This window comes from Cygnus atratus, unplaced genomic scaffold (assembly GCF_013377495.2).
Source record: "Cygnus atratus isolate AKBS03 ecotype Queensland, Australia unplaced genomic scaffold, CAtr_DNAZoo_HiC_assembly HiC_scaffold_47, whole genome shotgun sequence".
Classification (NCBI taxonomy): Eukaryota; Metazoa; Chordata; class Aves; order Anseriformes; family Anatidae; genus Cygnus; species Cygnus atratus.
In genome coordinates this window covers 154,579-176,719 of record NW_026110073.1, presented here as the reverse complement: position 1 = coordinate 176,719, position 22,141 = coordinate 154,579, and the positions used below count along the sequence as shown (strand labels likewise).

At 72.4% G+C, this 22,141-nt stretch overlaps 2 protein-coding genes across 2 annotated transcripts in view; one reads left to right on the top strand and one right to left on the bottom strand.

Moving 5' to 3' along the window:
• Positions 1-321: 321 nt before the first annotated feature.
• ZNF467 (zinc finger protein 467) lies at positions 322-2,961 on the bottom strand. The gene is made up of 4 exons (XM_050716861.1): positions 2,904-2,961; positions 2,587-2,694; positions 2,387-2,503; positions 322-2,216 (listed from the first exon to the last, which is right to left on the bottom strand). Exons 1-4 carry the CDS (start codon positions 2,935-2,937, stop codon positions 823-825), a joined length of 1,653 nt encoding a protein of 550 aa, XP_050572818.1. The 5' UTR covers positions 2,938-2,961; the 3' UTR covers positions 322-822.
• A 2,333-nt stretch (positions 2,962-5,294) lies between these two features.
• The window catches only part of LOC118251766 (SCO-spondin-like), a 35,705-nt gene continuing 18,858 nt past the window's right edge, over positions 5,295-22,141 (top strand). Inside the window, 51 exon segments of the mRNA XM_050716860.1 lie at positions 5,295-5,353; positions 5,432-5,644; positions 5,754-5,836; positions 5,948-6,118; positions 6,204-6,403; positions 6,595-6,697; positions 6,872-7,030; positions 7,132-7,217; positions 7,397-7,519; positions 7,590-7,752; positions 8,336-8,576; positions 8,663-8,801; positions 8,874-9,000; positions 9,091-9,263; positions 9,346-9,567; positions 9,645-9,810; positions 10,445-10,697; positions 11,283-11,463; positions 11,919-12,013; positions 12,080-12,336; positions 12,416-12,550; positions 12,637-12,839; positions 12,970-13,097; positions 13,201-13,310; positions 13,443-13,592; positions 13,679-13,772; positions 13,883-14,283; positions 14,428-14,658; positions 14,741-14,926; positions 15,099-15,335; positions 15,514-15,636; positions 15,715-15,806; positions 15,918-16,161; positions 16,614-16,766; positions 16,846-16,983; positions 17,116-17,298; positions 17,376-17,526; positions 17,596-17,755; positions 17,872-17,926; positions 18,059-18,172; positions 18,308-18,426; positions 18,428-18,527; positions 18,618-18,649; positions 18,651-18,716; positions 19,026-19,167; positions 19,254-19,461; positions 19,559-19,628; positions 19,745-19,976; positions 20,327-20,455; positions 20,578-20,748; positions 21,553-21,717. Coding sequence (XP_050572817.1) covers positions 5,295-5,353; positions 5,432-5,644; positions 5,754-5,836; positions 5,948-6,118; positions 6,204-6,403; positions 6,595-6,697; positions 6,872-7,030; positions 7,132-7,217; positions 7,397-7,519; positions 7,590-7,752; positions 8,336-8,576; positions 8,663-8,801; positions 8,874-9,000; positions 9,091-9,263; positions 9,346-9,567; positions 9,645-9,810; positions 10,445-10,697; positions 11,283-11,463; positions 11,919-12,013; positions 12,080-12,336; positions 12,416-12,550; positions 12,637-12,839; positions 12,970-13,097; positions 13,201-13,310; positions 13,443-13,592; positions 13,679-13,772; positions 13,883-14,283; positions 14,428-14,658; positions 14,741-14,926; positions 15,099-15,335; positions 15,514-15,636; positions 15,715-15,806; positions 15,918-16,161; positions 16,614-16,766; positions 16,846-16,983; positions 17,116-17,298; positions 17,376-17,526; positions 17,596-17,755; positions 17,872-17,926; positions 18,059-18,172; positions 18,308-18,426; positions 18,428-18,527; positions 18,618-18,649; positions 18,651-18,716; positions 19,026-19,167; positions 19,254-19,461; positions 19,559-19,628; positions 19,745-19,976; positions 20,327-20,455; positions 20,578-20,748; positions 21,553-21,717 — 7,936 coding nt within the window.

Genomic DNA, 22,141 nt, shown 5'->3' with positions numbered 1-22,141 from the left:
GCGGCCCCAGGCTCGTGTTTTCTCCCTCCTTCCAGGAGCAAACAAGCGCGGATTCAGCTCAGCGCGCCGCAGGACGGGGAAAACAACCCGCAGGCATGCGGCCGGCGCCAGGAGCGCCTGCAGCACCGCTGGCCGGCCGGGAACCCCAGCCCTGCGTACAGCCAAGGGGCTTTGGGGTGCGGAGCGTGGCCCCACGCAGCCCCAGGGCCCTGCCCTGCGGATGCTGCATCCCACCTGCCCCGTGGCGCTGGCACCCCGCAGCCCCACGCCGTCCCGCTGCGCAGCCTTCGCTCCCGCTCAGCCCCACAATATCCCCAGGGAAACTTGGCAAAGGACGTTTTATTGGCATTTAGGAATTGTTCCTGCCACAGGGGAGCCTGCCAGGCCTGGGCAGGGCTGGGAGCAGGGCTCGTGCCCCCCGTGCGGCTGCAGGGAGCTTTTCCACCAGGTGCTGGCCCTGCTGCCTGAGAGCCACCAGCCCTGCCGCAGGCCAGCGCTCCGGTGCTGGAGCCGCCTCGCTGGGCCCTGCCTGGAGAAGGACAGCGAGCCCAGACGCAGCGTCCCGGTGCCGGGGCCAAGAGCATCGCTGGGCCCACCCAGAGCCGTCGGGTGCCCTGCACTGGCCCCCTTGGCAGGAGCACGACAGCTCTGTCCCTGTCCCCACCCCGATGCCACACAGGTCCCCGGAGCTGGGCACTGCAAGGGGGGCAGCAGCTGGCGGCACGTCCCACATCGGAGCAGCCGGTTCCTCCCTTCGACCGCGGTGCCGGCGCAGGACACGGAGCACGGCAGCCCTGCGGGCAGGGGCTCAGCTCCCGGCGCTCAGGGGCAGAGGGTGGCAGGGGCCGGGGCCACCCAGCTCTGCCGGGGCGCGGGCGCCGCGGCATGGGTGCGCTCGTGGCGCAGAAGGTGGGTCTTCCGGCTGAAGCTCTTTCCGCACTGGGTGCAGATGTAGGGCCGGTGGCCGGTGTGCACGGCCTGGTGCCGCGCCAGGTTGGTCTTGGAGCTGAAGCGCTTGCCGCACTGCGCGCAGCCGTGGGGCCGGGTGCCGGTGTGCACCGCCTGGTGCCGCGCCAGGTGGGACTTTCGGCTGAAGCCGCGGCCGCACTGCTCGCAGGTGAAGGGGCGCGCGCCGGCGTGCGCCTTGGTGTGCGCGATGAGGTTGGGCCGGGAGCTGAAGCAGCGCCCGCACTGGGGGCAGGCGAAGGGGCGCTCGCCCGTGTGCACCCGCAGGTGCCGCAGCAGGTGCTGGTTGTGGGCGAAGCCGCGGCCGCAGTCGGGGCAGGCGAAGGGGCGCTCGCCCGTGTGCGTGCGCTGGTGGGTGGTCAGGTTGGGCTTGTGGCTGAAGGTCTTCTCGCAGTGGGGGCAGGCGTAGGGCTTCAGCCCCATGTGCCCGCGCAGGTGGGCCGTCAGGTGCCGCTTGTCGCTGAAGCCGCGGCCGCACTCGGCGCAGGCGAAGGGCCGCCCCTCCAGGTGCAGCCGGCGGTGGGACGTCAGGTTCTTCTTCCAGCTGAAGCTCTTCCCGCACTCGGGGCAGGGGAAGGGCTTCTGCTCGGCGGGCGGCAGTGTGGCCTCGTCGGCCGGCTCGGCGTGCAGCTGCTGGTGCCGCAGCAGGTGCTGCTTGTGGGCGAAGCTGCGGCCGCAGCAGGCGCAGGCGTAGGGGCGCTCGCCGGTGTGGGTGCGCTGGTGCCGCACCAGGTGCGTCTTCTTGCGGAAGCGGCGGCCGCACTCGGTGCAGGGGAAGGGCCGCTCGCCCGTGTGCGTCTTCTGGTGGGAGCGGAGGTGGATCTTCTGGCGGAAGCGCCGGCCGCACTGGGCGCAGGGGTAGGGCCGCTCGCCCGTGTGCACCCGCAGGTGCCGGGTCAGGTGCGCCTTCTTGCCGAAGCCCTTCCCGCACTGCGCGCAGGCGAAGGGGCGCGGGGGGGCCGGGGCGCCGCACTGCCCGCACGGCCGGGGCTGCGCCGCGCAGCAGCAGTGCTGGCAGGCGCTGGGGCCGGCCAGGCCCTCGCCCAGCAGCGGCCAGGCGAAGGCGGGCAGCACGCCGTAGCCCAGCTCCGCCGGCTCCCCGGGGCTGGACGGCTCCGGCTTGCAGGCGCCCGCGGCGGGCGGGGAGGCGCTGCCCGGGAGCTGCCCCGCCAGCAGGGCCTCGGCGCTGAGGCCGGCCGGCCACTCCTCGTCCTCGTCCTCCACCTTCACCTTCCGCACCAGCCAGTCCTCTGCGGGGCACAGAGCGGGGCCGTGGGGACGCGATCGGCGCGCCCCGTGTTACGGACGGGCGGCACCACCACGGGAACCCAGCGCCCGTCACCGCCTGTCCCCAGCGCGCCCGCACCGTGCCGACCGGCGGGTTTGCCACGAGCTGGAGATGCCGGCATGGGAACCTCACCTGAGCAGCCGAGCTCCAGGCTGCCATGCCCCTGCACAGCCCCCGCGTCCCCGCCGCCCGGCTGCTCCTCGCCATCGCCCTCAGGCAGCGCCTCCGCCTTGGGGACCAGCAGCCTTGCTGGGAGGACAAAGCGCGGTAAAGCCGGGGTCCCCACCAGACCCAGGGATGGGCAAGAGCCCCCCCAGGGCCTTGGCACCAACCTGAGCCGGCACAGCCCGGTGCCTCCGTCTCCTCCGCCGGTGCCTGGGTGCGCGGCTCCTCCGCTTGCTCCGTGTGCGGCACCGGCTCCGGTTTGGTGATGGGGACACCTGCAGGGGACGGCGCCAGGATGAACCGGGGCGACCCTGGGTCCCGGTCCCGGCTCCTGGCTTCCCACCAGGCCTCGCGCTAAAACCCAGCCGCAGCGGTGCTGGGGGCCGACTCCTCTGCCTGGCCGGGCCCCCGAGCTCGTGGCTCTGCGGCGGGCACGGGAGCAAACCCGGAGCCTCCGCAGCGGGCGTCGGTGCCGCTGCCTTACCCAGGGCGAGCAGGGCGTCGAAGCTCTCCCTCATGGCGCCGTCCTGCCGCGGCCGCTCCGCGTCGGCACTCGGGCGGGCTCAGCCCCTGCGAGGGGCGATGGGGAAACCGCGGCCCTGCTCAACGGAGGGGGGCAGCCGGAGCCCCCCGGCCTCGCCCCCAGCCCCCCACGGGGACACGGCACCAGCACAGCCACCCCATCCCGGGCACCCCGAGGGGCTCGCACCCTCCCAATTGCCCCTGTGCCCCCCCCGACCCCCAGCCCCCCCCAGCCCTGCCCCGTCCCCCGCATTGCCCCATGTCCCCCCATGTCCCCCCCGTGCCCCCCACTGCCCCCTGCGTTCCCCCACCCCACCGTCCCCAGCCCCCCGACCCCCAAAGCCCCCCCACAGCCCCTCCGGCCCCACACCCAGCCCCCGGGGTCGCGCCTCCCCACCCCCCCCACTCCCCGGGGCTCGCCGCTGAGCGGGGCCCGGTGCCGGTCCCGTTCCCGGTGCCGATCCCGGTGCGGCCCCCGCCGCGCCCCTCGCCGTGGCCTCGGGGCCGGGCCCCCCTCCGCCGCCCCTACCTGCGCCGCCGCCGCCGCCGCCGCCACCGGGCCCGGCCCCGGCCCCGCCGCCCGCCCGCCCGCCCGCCCGCGGTGGCCGCCGGTCCCCCCGCCCCGCCGGTCCCCCCGCCGCCGCCGCCGCCCGGAGGGACCGGGACGGAGCCGGGAGCGCGCCCGGGGCCCCGCCGCCCCCCGCCGCTCCCCGCCGCCGCCGCCCGGCCCCGGCCCCGGGGCACCGGCACAGGCGGGCAGCGGGACTACAGCTCCCAGCAGCCCGCCGGCCGCGCGGCGCCGCCCCGAGCCGAGCCGAGCCGAGCCGAGCCGAGCCGAGCCGAGCCGAGCCGAGCCGAGCCGAGCCGAGCCGAGCCGAGCCGAGCCGAGCCGAGCCGAGCCGCGCCGTGCCGTAGGGTGCCGGGCTGTGCCGTGCCGAACCGAACTGTCCCGGGCTGTGCCGAGCCGTGCCAAGCTGCCCAGTGCCGTGCCAAACTGAGCCAAGCTGTGCCAGGCCGTGCTGTGCTGTGCCGAGCCGTGCCATGCCGAGCCGTGCCATGCCGAGCCGTGCCATGCCGAGCCGAGCCGTCCTGTGCCAGCCGTGCCACGCCGTGCCGTGCCGCGTTGTCATGCGCCATGCCAATCCCAGACGAGCCATGCTGTACCGTGCCGAGCCGTGCCAAGCCATGCAGTGCTGAGCCGCGCTGAGCCACTGTGCCCCCAGACAGCGGCTGCCCGGGGCTGAACCCGGCAATGGAGGGGGCAGCGGCGTGGGGAGACGGGGGTGCGGGTACAGGGAGAGGGGCGCAGGGACAGGGGCATGGGGACGTGGCACAGGGAGCCAGGCACGGGGACACAGGGGGGCACAGCTATGGGGACACAGGGGGACATGGCTATGGGGACATGGGGACGTGGCTCTGGGGATGGGAGATGGGCAGGGGGCCAGCGCGGGGCAGGGAGCAGCCAGCACGGAGCTGTGGGGCTGGGGTCCCCCCAGGCTGGGGCTGTGGAGCACGGGGACGTGGGGGGACGCAGGGCTGTGGGGGAGCACTGTGGGGTGCAGGGAGCGGGGCCAGGGCTGGGAGCTGCCCTGAGGTGCCCCTGTCCTCGTGGGGCCCTTTCCCCGTGGGTCTGGGGGCTGAGATGTGCCCCCGCGCTGGGCAGTGCCCCCCTGTGCATTCCTGACAGGGATGAGCAAGACCAGGACGTGGGGATCAGGCACATCCGTGTCTGGGGCAGGGGGGCCGCAGGGCAGGATGCTGGACAGGGCACAGCCGCTGCAGGGGCACCAATCCGCAGCGTTTTGCCCTAGAAACGGCATCGGCCTCCCCTGGGGCCACGGGGGGGTCCCCATGGCAGGCAGCTGGGCCCAATCGCCAGCCCCACAGCTGGCCCTGGCTGGCCGGACCCACCTCATAAAAAGCTGCCCCTCGGGGCGGCTTTGGGGCTGCGAGAGGTCCGGGGACAGAGGACAGAGCGCTGCGGGTCCGGGCAGCCCCAGGTGAGGGGCTCTGCTGGGAGTGGGGGGCATCGGGTACCGTCCCCCTGAGCTCCAGCCCTGGCACAGTCCCACCGAGCAGGGGGCACCCCCTGGGCACACCCATGGGGTCTGGGACCGTGTCCCCATCACCAAGGGCCCCCAGGGAAGGGAGGGACCCCCAGCTCTGCCGTTACGCCCCGTGCAGCGGTGAAGGAGAGCAGGGACCATCCCCGTGGGGAAGGTTCGGGCACTCCCCGGGCTCTGTGGGTTCGCCAGCAGCGCCGTCACCAAATCCTCCTCTCCGAAGGTTGGCCGGCGCTCGCAGGCAGCGGTGAGCCACAGCGGGGATGGCACGGCCCCGGCAGCCCAGAGGCATGGGCACGGGCATCCTGGCCTCGCTGCTGCTCTGGGTGGTAGCCGAGGCTGCCAACGGGTGAGTCCCGCGTGGGGAGCGGGGCCGGGCTGGCGCAGGCTCCCGGTGACGCCGGCGGCTGGCCGGGTGCCGTCGCAGGCGGTGGTGCGAGCAGACGGTGCAGGTGACGGAGGAGGAGGTGGTGTCCCCTCGGCGCGAGGACGTGGTGCCCTGCCCCAGCATGTACCAGTACAGCCTGGAGGGCTGGCGGATCGACCGGGACCGCATGCGCCAGGCTTACGGAGGAGACCGCGGCGTTCCCCTTGCCAGCGCCCAGCCCGACTCCGGCACCCCCATGTGCTACGTCTACAAGTGAGCGCCGGGGGTTGCGTGGCATCGGGGAGGGCTGGGGGCACCAGGGGACGTCCATCCCCGTGCCCCTCGCCCTCAGCCTGACGCCAGGGCCGCCCCGGCTCCGCAGGCCCCCGGAGACGCGGCCGGCAGTGAGGAACCGCACGGTGCTCGCCTGCTGCGCCGGCTGGAGCGGCCCCCGCTGCACCGAGGGTAGGAGCTGGCAAAGGCGCAGTGGCACCGTGATCCCCTGCACGCTGGGCTTAGCAGGCGGCAGGGGACCATTGCAATGCCACGGGGATGAGCCGTGTCCCTCTGCCGCAGGGGAAGGCTCGGTGGGACACTGCTACGCCGGGTGGCAGTGCCAGGACGCCCCGGGCGCCCGCAACCTCTCCGCCGTGAGCATGGCCGAGTGCTGCCGCCAGCCCTGGGGGCACAGCTGGAGGAACGCCTCCTCGGCGCTCTGCTTCGCCTGCACCCACCAGCCCCTCGCCGGTGGGTCTGGGGGCAGCCAGCTGCAGGGGGATGGGCGCAGGGCTCTGCCAGGCACGTGCTGAGTGGTGCTCGCCCCCTGGCACAGGAGACGTGCCCCTGCCCGCAGCTCCGAGGGGCCCGGCCGCACGGCGCCAGCGTCCCGCCGCCAGCTGCCTCGCCTGGGCCGGCTCCCGGTACCGCAGCTTCGACGGGCGGCACTTCCACTTCCAGGGCGAGTGCGCCTACAGCCTGGCTGCCTCCGCAGATGGCACCTGGGCTGTAACCATCGCCATGGGCAGCCCTCAGGTACCGGCATCGCCGGGGGCTGCACGCGACGGGGAGCTGTGCACAGGTGGATGGAGAGGGTGGACGGGGTTAGCCCTGGATTGTAACCCCGGGGGCAGAGTTTCCATCCCTGCTGCGTGCCACAATATCCAAGGCTGCTGGGTCCCTGCCGTGGTCCACTTGGCCCCCTGCTCACAGCCTCTGTCCCGCAGGCGCTGCACATGACATTTGGGCTGGACACGGTGGTGGCACGGGGCCGGAACGTCTCCGTGAACGGCGTGGTGGTGCCGGAGGGACAGCCCCACCTGCACAGCGGTGAGGGGCAGCTGGGTGCGCCTGTCCCCATGGGGCACTGCTGCTGGGGACCTGGTGGTTTGTGGCACGAGGTGCTGCAGGGGGACAGTGCCAGCTCAGGGGATGCAGATGCAGCGGAGCCCCACCGGGTCCCGTCCCCGTGCCCTGCTGAGCACCCTGGTTCTGTCCCCACAGGGATCAGCATCACCTGGCTTGGGGACTTCGTGGCCGTGGAGAGCGGGCTGGGCGTGCGCGTGAAGTCGGATGGGCGCGGGACGACCTACGTGACGGTCGGCGCTGAGCTGCGGGGGAGCACGCGGGGGCTCTGCGGCCCCTACAATGACGACCCCACCGGTAAGGCCCCTCACTGGCACCCTGCACGGTGCAGCAATGGCAGTCACAGGGGTGGCGGTGCCGAGGACGTGTGGCGCATCCACGGCATCCCTTGCCCGCAGATGACTTCCTGCGGGTCGGAGGGGACGTGGCCCCATTTGCCGCCAGCTTTGGGAACTCCTGGAGGATCCCTGATGCCAGCTCTGAGGTACCAGGGCTGGGCAGAGCTGGGAAAGGGAGTGGATGTTGCCGAGCAGAGCGGGGCACCGTGCCCGGCACCCAGCTGGGCTCTTTGGGGATGTCACCTCAACCCCATTCCCAACAACAGGGTGCTGGGGGGTCCCTCGTGGGCTTGCCCCCCCTCTGATGCCCCCCCCCCGGCCACAGCTCTCTTGCAGGGACGCGGTGGAGCCCGGCCCCAGCTGTGCATCAGGCAGTGCAGCGCGGCGGGCAGCTGAGGCTGTCTGCGGGGAGCTGCTCGCCGAGCCCTTCAGCCAGTGCCACGGCGCGGTGAGTGGCACCGGCTCCGCGGGGCTGGGGGCGCACGGCCCCGCCGCCCTGATGCTACCTCCTGCACCAGGTCGAGCCCCACGGCTTCTACGAGGCCTGCCTGGATGTGCACTGCCAGGAGGGGGGCGCGGGGCCCTCACCGCCCCACGCCGTCTGCGACACCTTTGCGGGCTACGTGCGGGACTGCGCCCAGCGGCAAGCCTACGTCGACTGGCGCCGACCGGGCTTCTGCGGTAGGGACGTGCCTGGGCTGCTCGGGTCCCCAGCCCCTGGCTGCCCCCAACCCTGCTGTGTGCTGCCAGCACCCACGGAGCTCGTGGGCACCCCAATGGGTTGTGCGTGCCCCCTGATGGCTCGTGCTTGCCCCTGTGCTCCACGCCCCCCTCGCCTAGCACAGCACCCCTGCAAAGGGAGCTGCATTCGGCCAAGTGAATCCCATTCCCTGACCCCTTCCTCCTTCCCTCTGCAGCCTGAGGTGCCGGGGGGAGCGGTGCTGCTGCCTCGGAGCTAAGCCCACAGTTGGGTGGCTTGGCTGTGTGGCTGGGCTGCAAGTGGGGGGCTTTGGTGGGATGGACATGGTGGGATGTGGTGGGACACAGTGGGACGTGGTGGGAGGGATGCAGCGGGATGCCATTGAATGGGCGTGGTGGGATATGGTGAGATGTGGTGGGGTGGATTTGGGACATGGTGGGATGGACATGGTGGGATGCGGTGGGACACAGAGGGATGTGGTGGGACGGATGTGGTGGGATGTGTTGGGACAAGGTGGGATGGATGTGGCGGGATGTAGCTGAGCTGCACCCTGGTGCCCCGCAGAGCGGCAGTGTGGCCGCGGGCAGCGGTACTCGGACTGCGTGTCCTCCTGCCCCGCCAGCTGCGCAGCCGCGGGTGCCGCCGAGGAGGGGCACTGCCGGGACGACTGCGCCAGTGGCTGCGAGTGCGCCCCGGGGCTGTACCTGGCTGGGGGGGCCTGCGTCCCCCAGAGCGCCTGCCCCTGCCACCACGGCCGCCGGCAGTACGCCCCGGGGCAGAGCATCCGACAGCGCTGCAACCAGTGGTGAGTGCTGGGGGGGGGGCCGGGCAGGGGGCAAGAGCGGTGTGTCGGGGGGCACGGTGTCCCCTGCACCGTCCCTGTCCCCGCAGCACGTGCCGGGGGGGCCACTGGCTCTGCACCCAGGACCGGTGCGCAGCGGAGTGCGCGGTGCTGGGGGACCTGCACTATGTCACCTTTGACCACCGGAGCTTCTCCTTCCCGGGTGCCTGCGAGTACACCCTGGTGCAGGTCTGGGCCAGGAGGGTCAGGCGGGGGGGGTGCACAGTGAGGAGGGGGGCTCAGCGTGCTCGCTGCCCGCAGGACTTTGTGGAGGGGACGCTGCTGATCACAGCGGAGCAGGAGGCGTGTGGCGGCCGCCAGCCCCTCAGCTGCCTCCGGGCGCTCTCCGTCACCGTGCGGGGCACCTCGGCTCGGCTGCGCAGCACAGGTGACACACGGCGGGGGGCAGCGGGGTAACGGGCACTGGCTGGGGGGCTCCACGCACCTGCACCCCCCCCTCTCTGCTCTCCCTGTGCAGGCGAGGTGGAGGTGAACGGGCGGGAGGTGCCGCTGCCCTTCGCCAGCGCCGCGCTGACAGTGCGCCGAGCGTCCTCCTCCTTCCTGCTGCTCCAGGCCTTCGGCACCCACGTGCTGTGGGGGCTGGAGACCCCCACAGTGTACATCACCCTCCAGCCTGTCTTCGCCAACAAGGTGAGCCCCGCTGGGTGCTGCTACCCCCTGGCACCCTCGCCAGGCACCCGTGCCGTGCCCGAGCGCTGTGCCCGTGCCGCAGGTGCGGGGGCTCTGTGGCACCTACAACTGGGACCAGGGGGATGAGTTCACCACGCCGGCAGGGGATGTGGAGGTCGGCATCGCCGCCTTCGCCAACAAGTACCGGGTGTCCAGCGCCTGCCCCGTGCTCGGCCCAGTCCCCTTCGAGCCCTGCAGCACCTACGCCCCGCGGCGAGAGCTCGCGTCCGCCGCCTGTGCCATCCTGCACGGCGCGCCCTTCCAGGTGCCGAGCAGCCCCGCGCGTGCCCAGGAGCCGGCACCGAGGTGTGCACGGCCCGACGTGTCCCCTCCTGCCCTCAGCCCTGCCACCACCTCGTGGACAGGGAGCCCTTCCACCAGCTCTGCCTCTACGATGTGTGCGCCTGTCCGGCTGGCAAGCAGTGCCTGTGCCCCACGCTGGCTGCCTACGCCCGGCAGTGCGCCCAGGAGGGAGCAGCCCTGTCCTGGAGGAACCAGAGCTTCTGCGGTGCGGGGCCCTGCAGGGTGGGGTGGAAAGGGTGGGACAGGATCACATGGATGGGTGGGATAGGGCAGGACTAGGTGTATGGGGCTGGGATGGAATGGGATGGATGGGGTGGGAGGGGATGGATGGATGGGATGGGATGGGATGGGATGGGATGGGATGGGATGGGATGGATGGGGTGGGAGAGGATGGATGGGATGGGATGGGATGGGGATGGGATGGGATGGGGATGGGATGGGGATGGGGATGGGATGGGGATGGGGATGGGATGGGGATGGGGATGGGGATGGGGATGGGGATGGGGATGGGATGGGATGGGGATGGGGATGGGGATGGGGATGGGACGGGATGGGACGGGACGGGATGGGATGGGATGGGATGGGGATGGGATGGGATGGGATGGGGATGGGGATGGGATGGGGATAGGATGGGACAGGACGGGATGGATGGGGATGGGGATGGGACGGGATGGGACGGGACGGGATGGGATGGGATGGGATGGGGATGGGATGGGATGGGATGGGGATGGGACATAACGAGATGGATGGGACATTATGGGGCCAGGCACCAGGGGTTCATGTGGCAGGGCAGGGCAGGGTGGCTGCCTTCAGTCACTGCACCGCGTCCGTCCCTGCAGGCGTGCAGTGCAGCGGGGGCCAGGTGTTCCAGGAGTGCAGCAGCCCCTGCGGCAGGACCTGCGCCGACCTGCGCCTGGATGGGGCCGGCTCCTGTCCCGACCTCGACGGCCTCTGCGTCTCCGGCTGCAACTGCCCCGAGGGGCTGGTGCTGGACGACGGTGGGCAGTGTGTCCCGAAGGATGTCTGTCCCTGCCAGCACGGCGGCGAGCTCTACCCACCGGGCAGCAAGATCCGGCAGGGCTGCAATGCCTGGTGCGTGCCACGGGGACCCTGGGCTCTGTCCCCACAGGGCTGGGATGACCCCAGGCTCCAGTGTCATGGGGGGCGATGGGCTGCTCCAGGGGACAGCCGTGGGGACGTGGTGGCAGCAGGGACCCGAGAGGGGCAGGATGCTGCTGGAGGTGTGAGGTGGTGGCAGGAGACACCTGATGAAATCACCCTATGGCCTGTTTGTGACGGTACGGCAGGATAGGTGGGTTTCATTGAATGTCCCTGCCACGTGGCGCCGGTGTCACCTCTGAAGACGCTGTCCTCAGCCCTCTGCTCGGGCTGGGGACCGAGCTCCAGGGTCCAGCTGCCCTCCTGGGGCTAAGGACAAGCCTATAGCACTGTGGGGGCCTGGGTGCTGCTGAAGGTCACCTCCCTCTGGGAACAGCATTTTGTGGGGTCCCAGGGGTGCTGGGCATGCTGTGGACCCCAGCACGGGGCTGGCCGGGGGGTCCCATCCATCCCACCCATCCCACCCCTCTGTTCCATCCCACCCATCACATGCTCCCCGAGGCCAATACCCCACACGGGGGTGCCGGCCCTCACCGCACCCCCCCCTGCCCACCCCAGTGTCTGCACCGCGGGCGCCTGGAGCTGCGCTGATGCTCCCTGCCCCGAGGCCGCCTTCTGCCCCGGGGACCTGGTCTATGCTGTCGGGTCCTGCCTGCGCACCTGCGACAACACCGAGCTCAACGGGACCTGCCCGGGGCTTGCTGACGGCTGCGTCTGTCCCCCAGGCACCGTCTTCCTGGTGGGTGCCCCCTGGCTTTGCTGCCCTGTCCGTGGGTGGGCACCAGGAGGGGTTGGGCACTGGGGACCGGGAGGCCCAGGGATGGGGCATGGGGGGGCACTGGGGAGGTGGTCAGGGGAGGTAGGACGTTGGGGAGCGGGGTGCAGGGGCTGTGGGGTGCTGGGGAGCTGGGGCACTGGGGGTGTGGGGCGCTGAGATGGGTGCAGGGGCTGTGGAGTGCTGGGGAGCTGTGTGTAGGGCGCACGGGGTGCTGGGGATGTGGGGCATTGGGGTTATGGGGCATTGGGGAATTCGGTCTTGAGGACATGGGGCACTGGGGAGCTGGGCCATCGGGGGCTGGAGAGGGCCCTGGAGGGCAGCAGGAGCCGGGCAGTTCCCAGCCCGTCTGCTGGCGCCCGTGCCCGGGTGTCCCCACGCATCAGCCCCGGGGTCTCACACGGCTCTGGTGCCTGCAGGACGAGCGCTGCGTGCCCCCGGAGGAGTGTCCGTGCCAGCACAGCGGGCGGCTGTACCAGCCCAACGACACCATCGTCAGGGACTGCAACACCTGGTGAGCCCCGGCCCAGCACCGCAGCGCGGGGCTGCCACGGCCCCGCGCTCAGCTCCGTGCCCCCAGCGTGTGCCACCGGCAGCGGTGGCGGTGCGGCAGCGAGGACTGCGCGGGGACCTGCGTGGCCACGGGGGACCCGCACTACATCACCTTCGACGGGAAGGCCTTCTCCTTCCTGGGGGACTGCGAGTACGTGCTGGTGCGCGAGGCCGGCGGGCTCTTCACCGTCACCGCCGAGAACGTGCCCTGCGGCACCAGCGGCGTCACCTGCACCAAGTCGGTGGTGGTGGTGCTGGGCAACACCGTGGTGCACATGCTGCGAGGTAAGGGGTGTCCCCGCGGTGCAGGAGGGGTGGATGCAGGGTGGGGGGTGGCCGCCCTCACAGCCCCGCTGCCCCGCAGGGAGGGACGTGACGGTGAACGGGGTCTCGGTGCGGCCCCCCAAAGCCTACAGCGGGAACGGGCTGACGCTGCAGCGAGCCGGCCTCTTCCTGCTCCTGCTGTCCCGCCTGGGGCTGGCGGTGCTCTGGGACGGAGGTGAGACCCGGGGGACGCGGGACCCCGTGTGGGGACGTGGGATCAGCCCCCGGTTTGCCTGGAGCCGTGCCCCATCCTGTCCCCAGGCACGCGGGTGTACGTCCGGCTGCACCCGCAGCACCGGGGCCGCGTGGCCGGGCTCTGCGGGAACTTCGACCGCGACGTGGAGAACGACCTGGCCAGCCGGCAGGGCGTGCTGGAGCCCACCGCCGAGCTCTTCGGCAACTCCTGGCGCGTCAGCCTGCTCTGCCCCGAGGTGGACGGCGCGGACACGCAGCACCCCTGCGCCGTACGGATGGGGATGGGATGGAGGCACCCGCTGCGGGTGGCTGGGGGTGGGGGTGAGATGGGTGTCATGCTTGGGGGTGATGGTGTGGGGAGGGGGGCCCCTTCCTGTGGTGGTGACAGCTGCCCCCCAGGAAAACCCACACCGGGCAACGTGGGCCCGCAAGCGCTGCAGCATCCTCACGCAGCGGCTCTTCGCGCCCTGCCACGACGAGGTGCCGTGCCAGCGCTTCTACGACTGGTGTGTCTTCGATGCCTGCGGGTAGGTGCTGGGCTGCAGCCGCCCCGTGGTGGGGGTCCCGAGCCCCCTGCCTGTCCCTGCCCCAGCCCCAACACAGCACCATCCTGCTGTGCCCTGCCGGCAGCTGTGACTCCGGGGGGGACTGCGAGTGCCTGTGCACGGCCATTGCCACCTACGCCGAGGAGTGCGGCCAGCGCGGCGTCCACATCCGCTGGAGGAGCCAGGACCTGTGCCGTGAGTCCCCGTCCCCAGCGCCGGGGCTGGGCTGGGGGAGTCCAGGCTGGGAGAGGCTGTGCTGGGGGTCTGGGCTGTGCCCTGCTCGCCCCAGGGCTGGCAGGACACAGCCCCCACACCCTGCCTCTGCAGCCATGCAGTGTGACGGGGGGCAGGAATACAGTGCCTGCGGCCCCCCCTGCCCCCAGACCTGCCAAAACTTCGGCCTGGAGCTGCCCGAGCACTGCGACACCATGTCGTGCCTGGAGGGCTGCTTCTGCCCCGAAGGGAAGGTGCTGCACGGTGAGCGTGGGGCCGCCGCGGGGCTGCCCCAAATGGGGATGGCCCACGCCGTGCTTACTGACACCTCCCTTCCTCCCTGCTGGCAGAGGGCAGCTGCATTGACCCTGCCGAGTGCCCGTGTGTCTGGGAGGGCATCGCCTTCCCAGCCGGCGCCGGGGTGCAGCAGGGCTGCAGGAACTGGTGAGTGGGGGGAGAGTGGGGTGTCCCCATCCCTGGTGCTGCCGCGGCACCGGGTGCAGGGCGGGCGCGCGGGCACCACGCACCAGGACTGAGCCACGGCCACCCCGCAGCACGTGCGTGGCCGGGCTGTGGCAATGCGCGCCCACGGCCGAGCCCTGCCCGTCCCAGCCCCGCTGCCCCGACTCGGAGTTCGCCTGCCGCACCAGCGGGCACTGCGTGCCGGGAGCCTGGCTCTGCGACAACGAGGACGACTGCGGGGACGGCTCGGACGAGGTCTGCGCCCCGCGCTGCGCCCCCCACCAGCACCGCTGCGCCGGCGGGCAGTGCGTGCCCTGGGGCGCCCGCTGTGACGGCGTGCCCGACTGCAGCGACGGCTCGGACGAGCGCGGCTGCCCCCCACCCGCCTGTGCCCCCCCGGAGTTCCGCTGTGCCAGCGGCCGCTGCATCCCCCGGGCACGTGTCTGCGACGGGGAGCTGGACTGCGGCTTCGCCGACGACTCGGATGAGGCAGGTGAGCGGCCCCAGCACGGTCTGCGGCTCCCCCGCACCCTGGGGATGGCTCCGCATGTTCCTATGCCCCGTGGTGAGGGTACCCCAACCCCCCTGTCCCAGGGGTCCTTGCCCCATGGGGGGGGTCTGCCTGCTGTCGCCGCAGGCTGCAGCCCGACCTGCGGCACCGGGGAGTTCCGTTGTGCAGCAGGGCGCTGCGTGCCCTACCCGCACCGCTGCGACGGGCACGACGACTGCGGGGACTTCAGCGACGAGCGGGACTGCGTCTGCCCCGCCGGCCGCTTCCAGTGCCCCGACGCCCTGTGCCTGCCCCTGGCCGCAGTCTGCGACGGGACGGAGGACTGCACGGCTGGCACGGACGAGGCATTCTGCCCAGGTGAGGGGACGTGGCTGTGCTGCCCGCGGGGCTGAGCCTGCCATGGTGGCATTGCCCCTGGGGACTGTCCCCTTCCCTGCAGGCCGGGTGACCTGTGCCCCAGGACAGCTCCCGTGCCCCGACGGCTCATGCATCGGCCAGGCAAAGCTCTGTGACGGCGTCTGGGACTGCAGGGATGGCTGGGATGAGAGCCCTGCACGCTGCATCGTGTCCTGGGCCACTGCTGTGCCTGCCCACCTGCCCACAGCGCCTGCCAACGGCACAGCAGGTGAGGGACATGAGTGTCCCCTGCACCTCCCCATGTCCCCGCTGTCTGGGGGGGCTCCCACTCGTGGCTGGGATGGAGAGGCCAGAGCTGCCCCCTGCAGCTCCGGGGGTGACACGTGGGGACCGTGCGTGGGGTCCCTGCTCACTGTGGCACCCCGGGGTGACACCTCCAGCGCCCGCGTGTGGGCCCTACGAGTTCCCGTGCCAGAGCGGGGAGTGCACGCCGCGGGGCTGGCTGTGCGACAGCGAGGCCGACTGCCTGGACGGCAGCGACGAGCTGGGCTGCAACCGGAGCTGCGGGCTGGGGCACTTCCCCTGCACCCTGGGTGCCCACTGCATCCCCCACGGCCACCTCTGCGACGGCGTCCCCCACTGCCCCGACCACTCCGACGAGAGTGCCGACACCTGCGGTGAGGCGCCACGGGTCCCCGCGGGTCCCTGTCCCCAGGGCGCTGGGATGCTCTCCAGGGGGCAGGATCCTTTTGGAGGGGGGGCAGCAAGGCTCTGCTGCCCCCTGGGGTCCCCAGAGCGGCGCAGGGGATCCATCCCAGTGCAGTGACACCTGATGGGGCTGCGTCCCTGGCTCAGGCTCTACCCAGATCCCGCCGTGCCCGGGGCACTTCATCTGCAACGACCGCGTGTGCGTGAATGCGTCCAGGGTGTGCGACGGCAGCCTCGACTGTCCCCAGGGCGAGGACGAGCTGGCCTGCGGTGAGGGAAGAGGGGTGGGAAGCGTAGTGGGGCTGGGGGTCCAGGCGTGTGCTCACAGCCCCCCTGTCCGTGTTGCAGAGGGCCACGTGCCCGCCGAGGGGAGGAACCGGACAGCTGGTCCCTGCACCGAGTACACCTGCGGGGACGGCGAGTGCATCGCCTTCAAGCAGGTACGGCCACGGGACGGGGACCCCCCCCCTTCCTTCCCTGTGCCACGGTGGGGGCCCCGTGGGGTCGTCCCCATTGCCCTGCCGGGGGCTCAGCATCGCCGCGCACCGCAGGTGTGCAACGGGCTGCCGGACTGCGGGGACGGGGACGGGGACGCGGCCTCAGGCTGGGTGCCCTCGGACGAGCGGGACTGCGGGCACTGGGGTCTCTGGGCACCCTGGGGCGCCTGCAGCCGCTCCTGCGGCCCCGGCCAGCAGCTGCGTGCGCGGGGCTGCAGCCAGCAGGCCCCCGATGTGCTGCACCAGTGCCACGGCGAGGCCACGCAGGCACGGCCCTGCTTCAGCACCGCCTGCCCCGGTGAGTGGGCACGGGGCTGCGCGTGGGGCCGGGGGGGTCTGGGGAATCCCTGTGACTGGGGCGCCTGGGGCATCTGGGGGTTCCCATGGCTGGGGATGCCCAGGGGGTCTGGGGGGTTCCCACGTCCATGGCTGCTGGGGACACCCAGGGGGTTCCCACTGATGGGGCTGCCCAGGGGATCTGGGGGGGGGGTCCCACAGCCAGGACTGCTGGGGCGGGGGCTTCTGATGGCTGCAGCTGCCCAAGGGACCTGGGGGGCCCCGTGACCTGAGCTGCCCGGGGGATGTGGGGACTGCTTGGTGTGCCCAGTGGGGTTCCCACAGCCAGGGCTGCCTGGGGGGGGCTGAGAAGGGGGTCCCAAAGCGGAGACTGCCGGGGGGGGCGGGGTTCCCGTTGTGGGCAGGGTGGTGCTGTGCGGGGCTGCCTGCCCTCACCCCTCCCTCTGCCCGCAGTGGACGGCGCTTGGAGCGAGTGGGCGACCTGGTCCAACTGCACGCGGGACTGCGAGGGGGTGGTGGTGCGCCAGCGGCACTGCCTGCCCCCCCGGGACGGGGGCCGGCCCTGCGCCGCGCTGCCCGCCGCGGCCCCCGCCACCCTGGAGATAGGTGGGTGACCCCCCCCCTCATCCCCCCCGCTCCTATTGCCAGGGGCTCCCACAGCCCTGACCCTGCTCCTCTGCCCCAGGCCCGTGCCAGCAGGATGGGTGCCCCCCCGCCGCCTGCCCCGGGGGGCTGCAGCACCGTCCCTGCGCCCCCTGCCCCGCGTCCTGCGCTGACCTCGCCAGCCGCGCGCAGTGCCGCCGGGAGAAGCCGTGTGCCCCAGGTGAGGCCGGGAGCCGCGGGGCGGCACCGACCCCCTGCCGCCAGTCCCCTCCCCAGCGATGCCGCGACCTCCTGGGCTCGGGGGGGGTCTCATTGTGGGCTGCCCACCCACCCGCCTGCAACCCTCCCGCAGGGTGCTGGTGCCCGGAGGGGCTCGTGCTGGACGGTGAGCGGGGCTGCGTGCGCCCGCGGGAGTGCCGCTGCGAGGTGGAGGGGCTGCGCTACTGGCCAGGGCAGCGCGTGAAGCTGAACTGCCGCCTCTGCACCTGCCTGGACGGGCAGCCCCGGCGCTGCCGACAGAACCCCGCCTGCACCGGTGCGTCCTGCGCCGTGCCCCCCCCTCCCCCCCGGGGAGGGTGCCGGGGGCCCCTCTCACCCCCTCTGTGCCCGCAGTGAGCTGCAGCTGGTCCCCCTGGTCGCCCTGGGGCGAGTGCCTGGGTCCCTGCGGCGTGCAGAGCATCCAGTGGTCCTTCCGCAGCCCCAGCCACCCCGGCAAGCGCGGGGCTGGCCGGCAGTGCCGCGGCATCTACCGCAAGGCGCGCAGGTGAGGCCACGGTGAGCGGGCACGGGTGGTGGTGGCAGCGGCAGGTCCCCGCCACGTCCCCTCTCGCAGGTGCCAGACGGAGCCGTGCCAGGCGTGCGAGCACCAGGGCCGGTCCCGTGCGCTCGGGGACCGCTGGCGCTCGGGGCCCTGCCGCGTCTGCCAGTGCCTGCCCGGCCCGCAGGTGCGGTGCTCGCCCTACTGCGCCCACAGCGCCGGGGGCTGCCCGCAGGTGAGGGTCCCGGGGGGGCTGCGCCGGGCTCGCTGTGCAGGGGAGGGGTACAGCAGTGCCACCGTGGCACTCGGGTGGGGGGACAGCACCGGTGGTGACGGGGTCCCCTCGTGCAGGGCCAGGTGCTGGTGGAGGGCCAGGGGGATTCCTGCTGCTTCTGCGCCTGGCCAGGTGAGCCCGGGGCTGGGGGTTCCGGGGGGGCCTGGCCCCATGCTGCTCGGGGTGCTGCTGGGGGGCCGGGCTGCGTTCCCACTGGGCGCCCACCAGTACCAGGGTGCTGCACGGCGGCTGTCCCCGCTGCAGGTGACAATGTGACAGCTGTCCCCACGGAGCTGACGACGGAGCCTGCCCCCTCCAGCGTGCCGGCAGAGCCCCCCAGCAGCCCGCTGGCCACCTTCCCACTGCCTCCCCCGGGCGGTACGTGAGACCCCCCCGCTCACACATCACAGTGGGCCAGCGTGTCCCCTTGGGGACCGGCCCTGCGGTGTCACCACCTCCCAGCAGGGGCTGACCCGGTTCCGCTCCCCCCAACCCCGTTCCCGCTGCCTGCAGACCCCTGCTACAGCCCCCTGGGCATCGCCTCCCTGCCCGACAGCAGCTTCAGCGCCTCAGCCGCGCAGGAGGAGCACCCGGCCCCCGCCGCCCGCCTGCACCGCGTCTCCCCAGGGGCAGGAGCTGCAGGGCTGGGCCCCCCCGGCCGACGTCTTCCCCGGGCTGCCCTCGCAGCCGCCCTTCCTGCAGCTGGACCTGCTGCAGCCCACCAACCTCACCGGTGGGTGCTGCGTGCCGGGCGGCACAGGCACCGCTGCCCCGGGCACTGCGCCGGCGCCGGTGCCACAGTGTGCCACGTCTCTGCCGCCAGGGGTGGTGCTGCAGGGGGCAGGTGCCGGCGAACGCCTTCGTCACAGCCTTCCAGCTGCAGTTCAGCACCGACGGGACGCGCTGGCACGACTACCGCCAGGTCTCTGCCGGCAGCCGGCCGGAGCCCAAGGTGCTGCCTGTGCCGGGTGTGCACCTGTGTGTGTGAGTGTGTGTGAGCGTGTGTGTGTGCACGGGGGGCTGAACGGAGCTTGTTCAGCTGCCCCCAAAGTGGTTCTGAGCGTCCCCTTTCGGCCAGGGAGGCGGTGACCCCATGTCACCTTCCTTCCACCTTTGGCGCACACCCACGCAAGTGCGCCGGGGGCTGGACGTGAGGGTGCTGGTGCACTGGGGGGCACACATGGGGGTGCACCCCTGCCTGCCCAGCCCCGCACCCCTGCTCTCCCCGCAGCTCTTCCAGGGCAACTTGGACGCCGTCACGCCGGCGGTGCAGCCACTGGGGCGCATGGTGCAGGCGCAGCACGTCCGCATCCTCCCTCGCCGCTTCCACAACCGCATCGTCCTCCGGGCCGAGCTGCTGGGCTGCCCGCCAGGTACCGCGGCCGGGGGGGGGGGCTGCAGCGGGCTCCCCCCCGTGCCAGGACCCCTGCTCCCTGCCCACCTCTCCCCCTCCCCAAAGTGCCCCCTGCCCCGCTCGGGGCGGTGCCGGTGACCGCGACGGTGATGGCGATGCCGACCCCACCACCCTGCGGCGCGGGCGAGTTCTGGTGCGGGGACGGCTGCGTGGGGGCGTCCCGGAGGTGTGACGGCGTCGCCGACTGCACTGGGGGTGCCGATGAGGCCGGCTGCGAGCCCCCCAGCACCGCAGTGCCCACCCATCCTGCCAGGTACCCGCACTGCTGGGGTCCCCTTGGAGCCTGTGCCCCCAACAGAGCTGGGGTTTGGGGTGCGGGACCCCTCACTGCCCGGCTCTGCTTCTTGCAGCCCCCCGGCCCCCGCCAGCGCCGGCATCCTGGGGCTGACCCCGCAGCCGCCTCCAGCCCCCCCGACAGCGGTGAGCCCTGGGGATGGGGGGGGACAAGATGGGGCGCAGGGGGTGGCAGCGGGTGACACTTGTCTCCCTGTGCGCAGGGGACATCGGGGACAGGAGCCGGGCTGCTCCCTGCCGAGCCCCCCGCTGAGCCCCCCACTGCAGCCGGCACCGGAGCCCCCCACCCCGCTGTGCTGGGACCAGCAACGAGTGGGCCACCGTCTGTCCCCACCACCGCTGTGTCCCCCGGGGTGCCACCCCCTGCCAGCCCCCCGTTACCGGGCATAGCCGCTGTGACCGTGACACCCCCCGCGACGGGACTGCCTGCTCTGCCCCTGCCCCCCACCAGGGTCCCCACCCCGACAGCGGCAGGTGAGGGGGCATTGCTCAATGTCAGCCCCGGGGGGGGGGGGGGGGCACACAACCTCCCCATCCCCTGGCACCACAGGGGGTGGGATGGGGACACGGGTGTCCCTGGGGCAATATGGGGACAGCTCCCCGGCTTGCTGCTGGGGGGGGGGGGGGGGGGGGATATGGGGGATGCCATGGGGCCAGGGGTCCTGTAGGGTTGGGAGCGTGTAGGGTCAGGGTGTGCCATGGGATGGGTGCCATGGGGCTGGGCATTTATGGGGCAGGAGGTGACAGCCCAGAGGTGCCGCTGGGAGCAGGCAGTGCCCTGGGGCTCGCCCCCAGCCCCTTGTCTCCCCCCCCCCCCCCCCCAGAGCTGCTCCTGCCCCGGCTCCTGTGCCCCCGGGACCAGTTCCCCTGCGATGTCCTGGGCTGTGTGGACGCGGCCGCAGTCTGTGACGGGCAGCCCGACTGCCTGGACGGCTCGGACGAGGTGCACTGTGGTGAGCCCCCCGCCGCCCCCCCCACGCCTCCGCAGAGCCCACACGGAGAGGTCCTGGGGGTGCCGAGCCCCCCTGCCCTGCCTGCTACCCCCGGCTGAGCCCTGCCCCCGCCCGCCCCACAGGCACCCCCCCTGCCTCCAGCAGCCCCCCAGCCCCCCTGGTCTGGCCCCCCGGTCCCCCCCCGACCTGCTCCCCCAAGCAGTTCTCCTGTGGCACCGGCGAGTGCCTGGCCCTGGCCAAGCGCTGTGACCTGCACCGGGACTGCGCCGACGGCTCCGACGAGAGCGGCTGTGGTGCGAGGGGACGGGGGGTGGGGGGGTGGGATGGGATGGGGATGGGATGGGGATGGGATGGGATGGGATGGGGTAGGATGGGGATGGGGATGGGGATGGGGATGGGATGGGGATGGGATGGGATGGGATGGGATGGGGTGGGGATGGGATGGGATGGGATGGGATGGGATGGGGTGGGGATGGGGATGGGGATGGGGATGGGGATGGGATGGGATGGGATGGGATGGGATGGGGATGGGGATGGGGATGGGGTGGGGATGGGGATGGGGATGGGGATGGGGATGGGGATGGGATGGGGATGGGGATGGGGATGGGATGGGATGGGATGGGATTGGATAGGATGAGATGGGATGGGATGGGGATGGGATGGGGATGGGGATGGGGATAGGATGAGATGGGATGGGATGGGGATGGGATGGGGATGGGGACGGGGATGGTATGGTATGGATGAAACACATTGGGACAGGATGAAACTGGATGGAATGGTTGGGATGGGGACAAGGAAGGGGATGGGGACAGGGACAGAGACAGGGTCATTGATGGGGATGGGGACTGGGATGGGGACAGGAATGCGGAAGGGTTGTCCCTTCATCCCAGAGCATCCTGTGCCTGGCCAGCTCCAGCCCTCTGCCCCTTTGGGGAACCCAGGAGACTCCAGGCTGGTGGCACTGGGGCTGGTGACACTGGGCTTGGGACACCAAGCAGGGCTGAGCAGAGGCTCTGTCCCTGCGGGACCCCCATGGGGACAAGCCCCAGGCGTGGGGAGGGCCCGGGGCAGCCCTCACCCCGCTCTGTCCCTGCCAGCTGACTGCATCCTGTCCCCGTGGGGTGGCTGGAGCGAGTGCAGCCGCTCCTGCGGGCTGGGGGTCACCGCCCGCCAGCGGGCCGTGCTGCGGGGCGCCCTGCCCGGGGGCACCTGCCTGCGCCCCCACCTCGACACCCGCTCCTGCTTCCTGCGTGCCTGCCCAGGTACCGGCCCCCACGGGACCCACGCTGCCGGGGGGGGGGGGGGGGGCCTGCCCTGGGTGCGTTGGTGGGGGCGGGTGGTGGGGCACCGTGGTGGTGCGGCACGGTGGGGTGGTGGGCAGCGTGGTGGGGCACAGAGGCACCCCGTAGTGATGGGGCATGGTGGCACGGGACAGTGGTGGCACGGGACGGTGGGGGAACATGGTGGCACGGGGCGGTGGCAGGACGTGGTGGCACGGGACATGGTGGCACGGGACGGTGGCTGGCACATCCCTGCACACCAGCCCCCAGGCATGGCCATCCCTGCAGATGGAGCGGGGGACATGGGGGAGCCATGGCGGGGGTTTGTGTCACGTCCCAAGCCTGTGCCAGGACGGTGTGGCCAGGCTGAAGGGGGCCAGGGCCACGGCAGGGGCGATGTGGGTGG

What these genes read in the sequence shown, in the direction of transcription:
- ZNF467 (XM_050716861.1), bottom strand. Translation starts at nt 2,937, where the DNA reads ATGAGGGAGAGCTTCGACGCCCTGCTCGCCCTGG. An exon ending in CGACGCCCTGCTCGCCCTGG is followed by an intron (nt 2,695 to 2,903) that starts GTAAGGCAGCGG and finishes CGTCCCCTGCAG; the next exon opens with GTGTCCCCATCACCAAACCG. An exon ending in ACCGGGCTGTGCCGGCTCAG is followed by an intron (nt 2,504 to 2,586) that starts GTTGGTGCCAAG and finishes TTGTCCTCCCAG; the next exon opens with CAAGGCTGCTGGTCCCCAAG.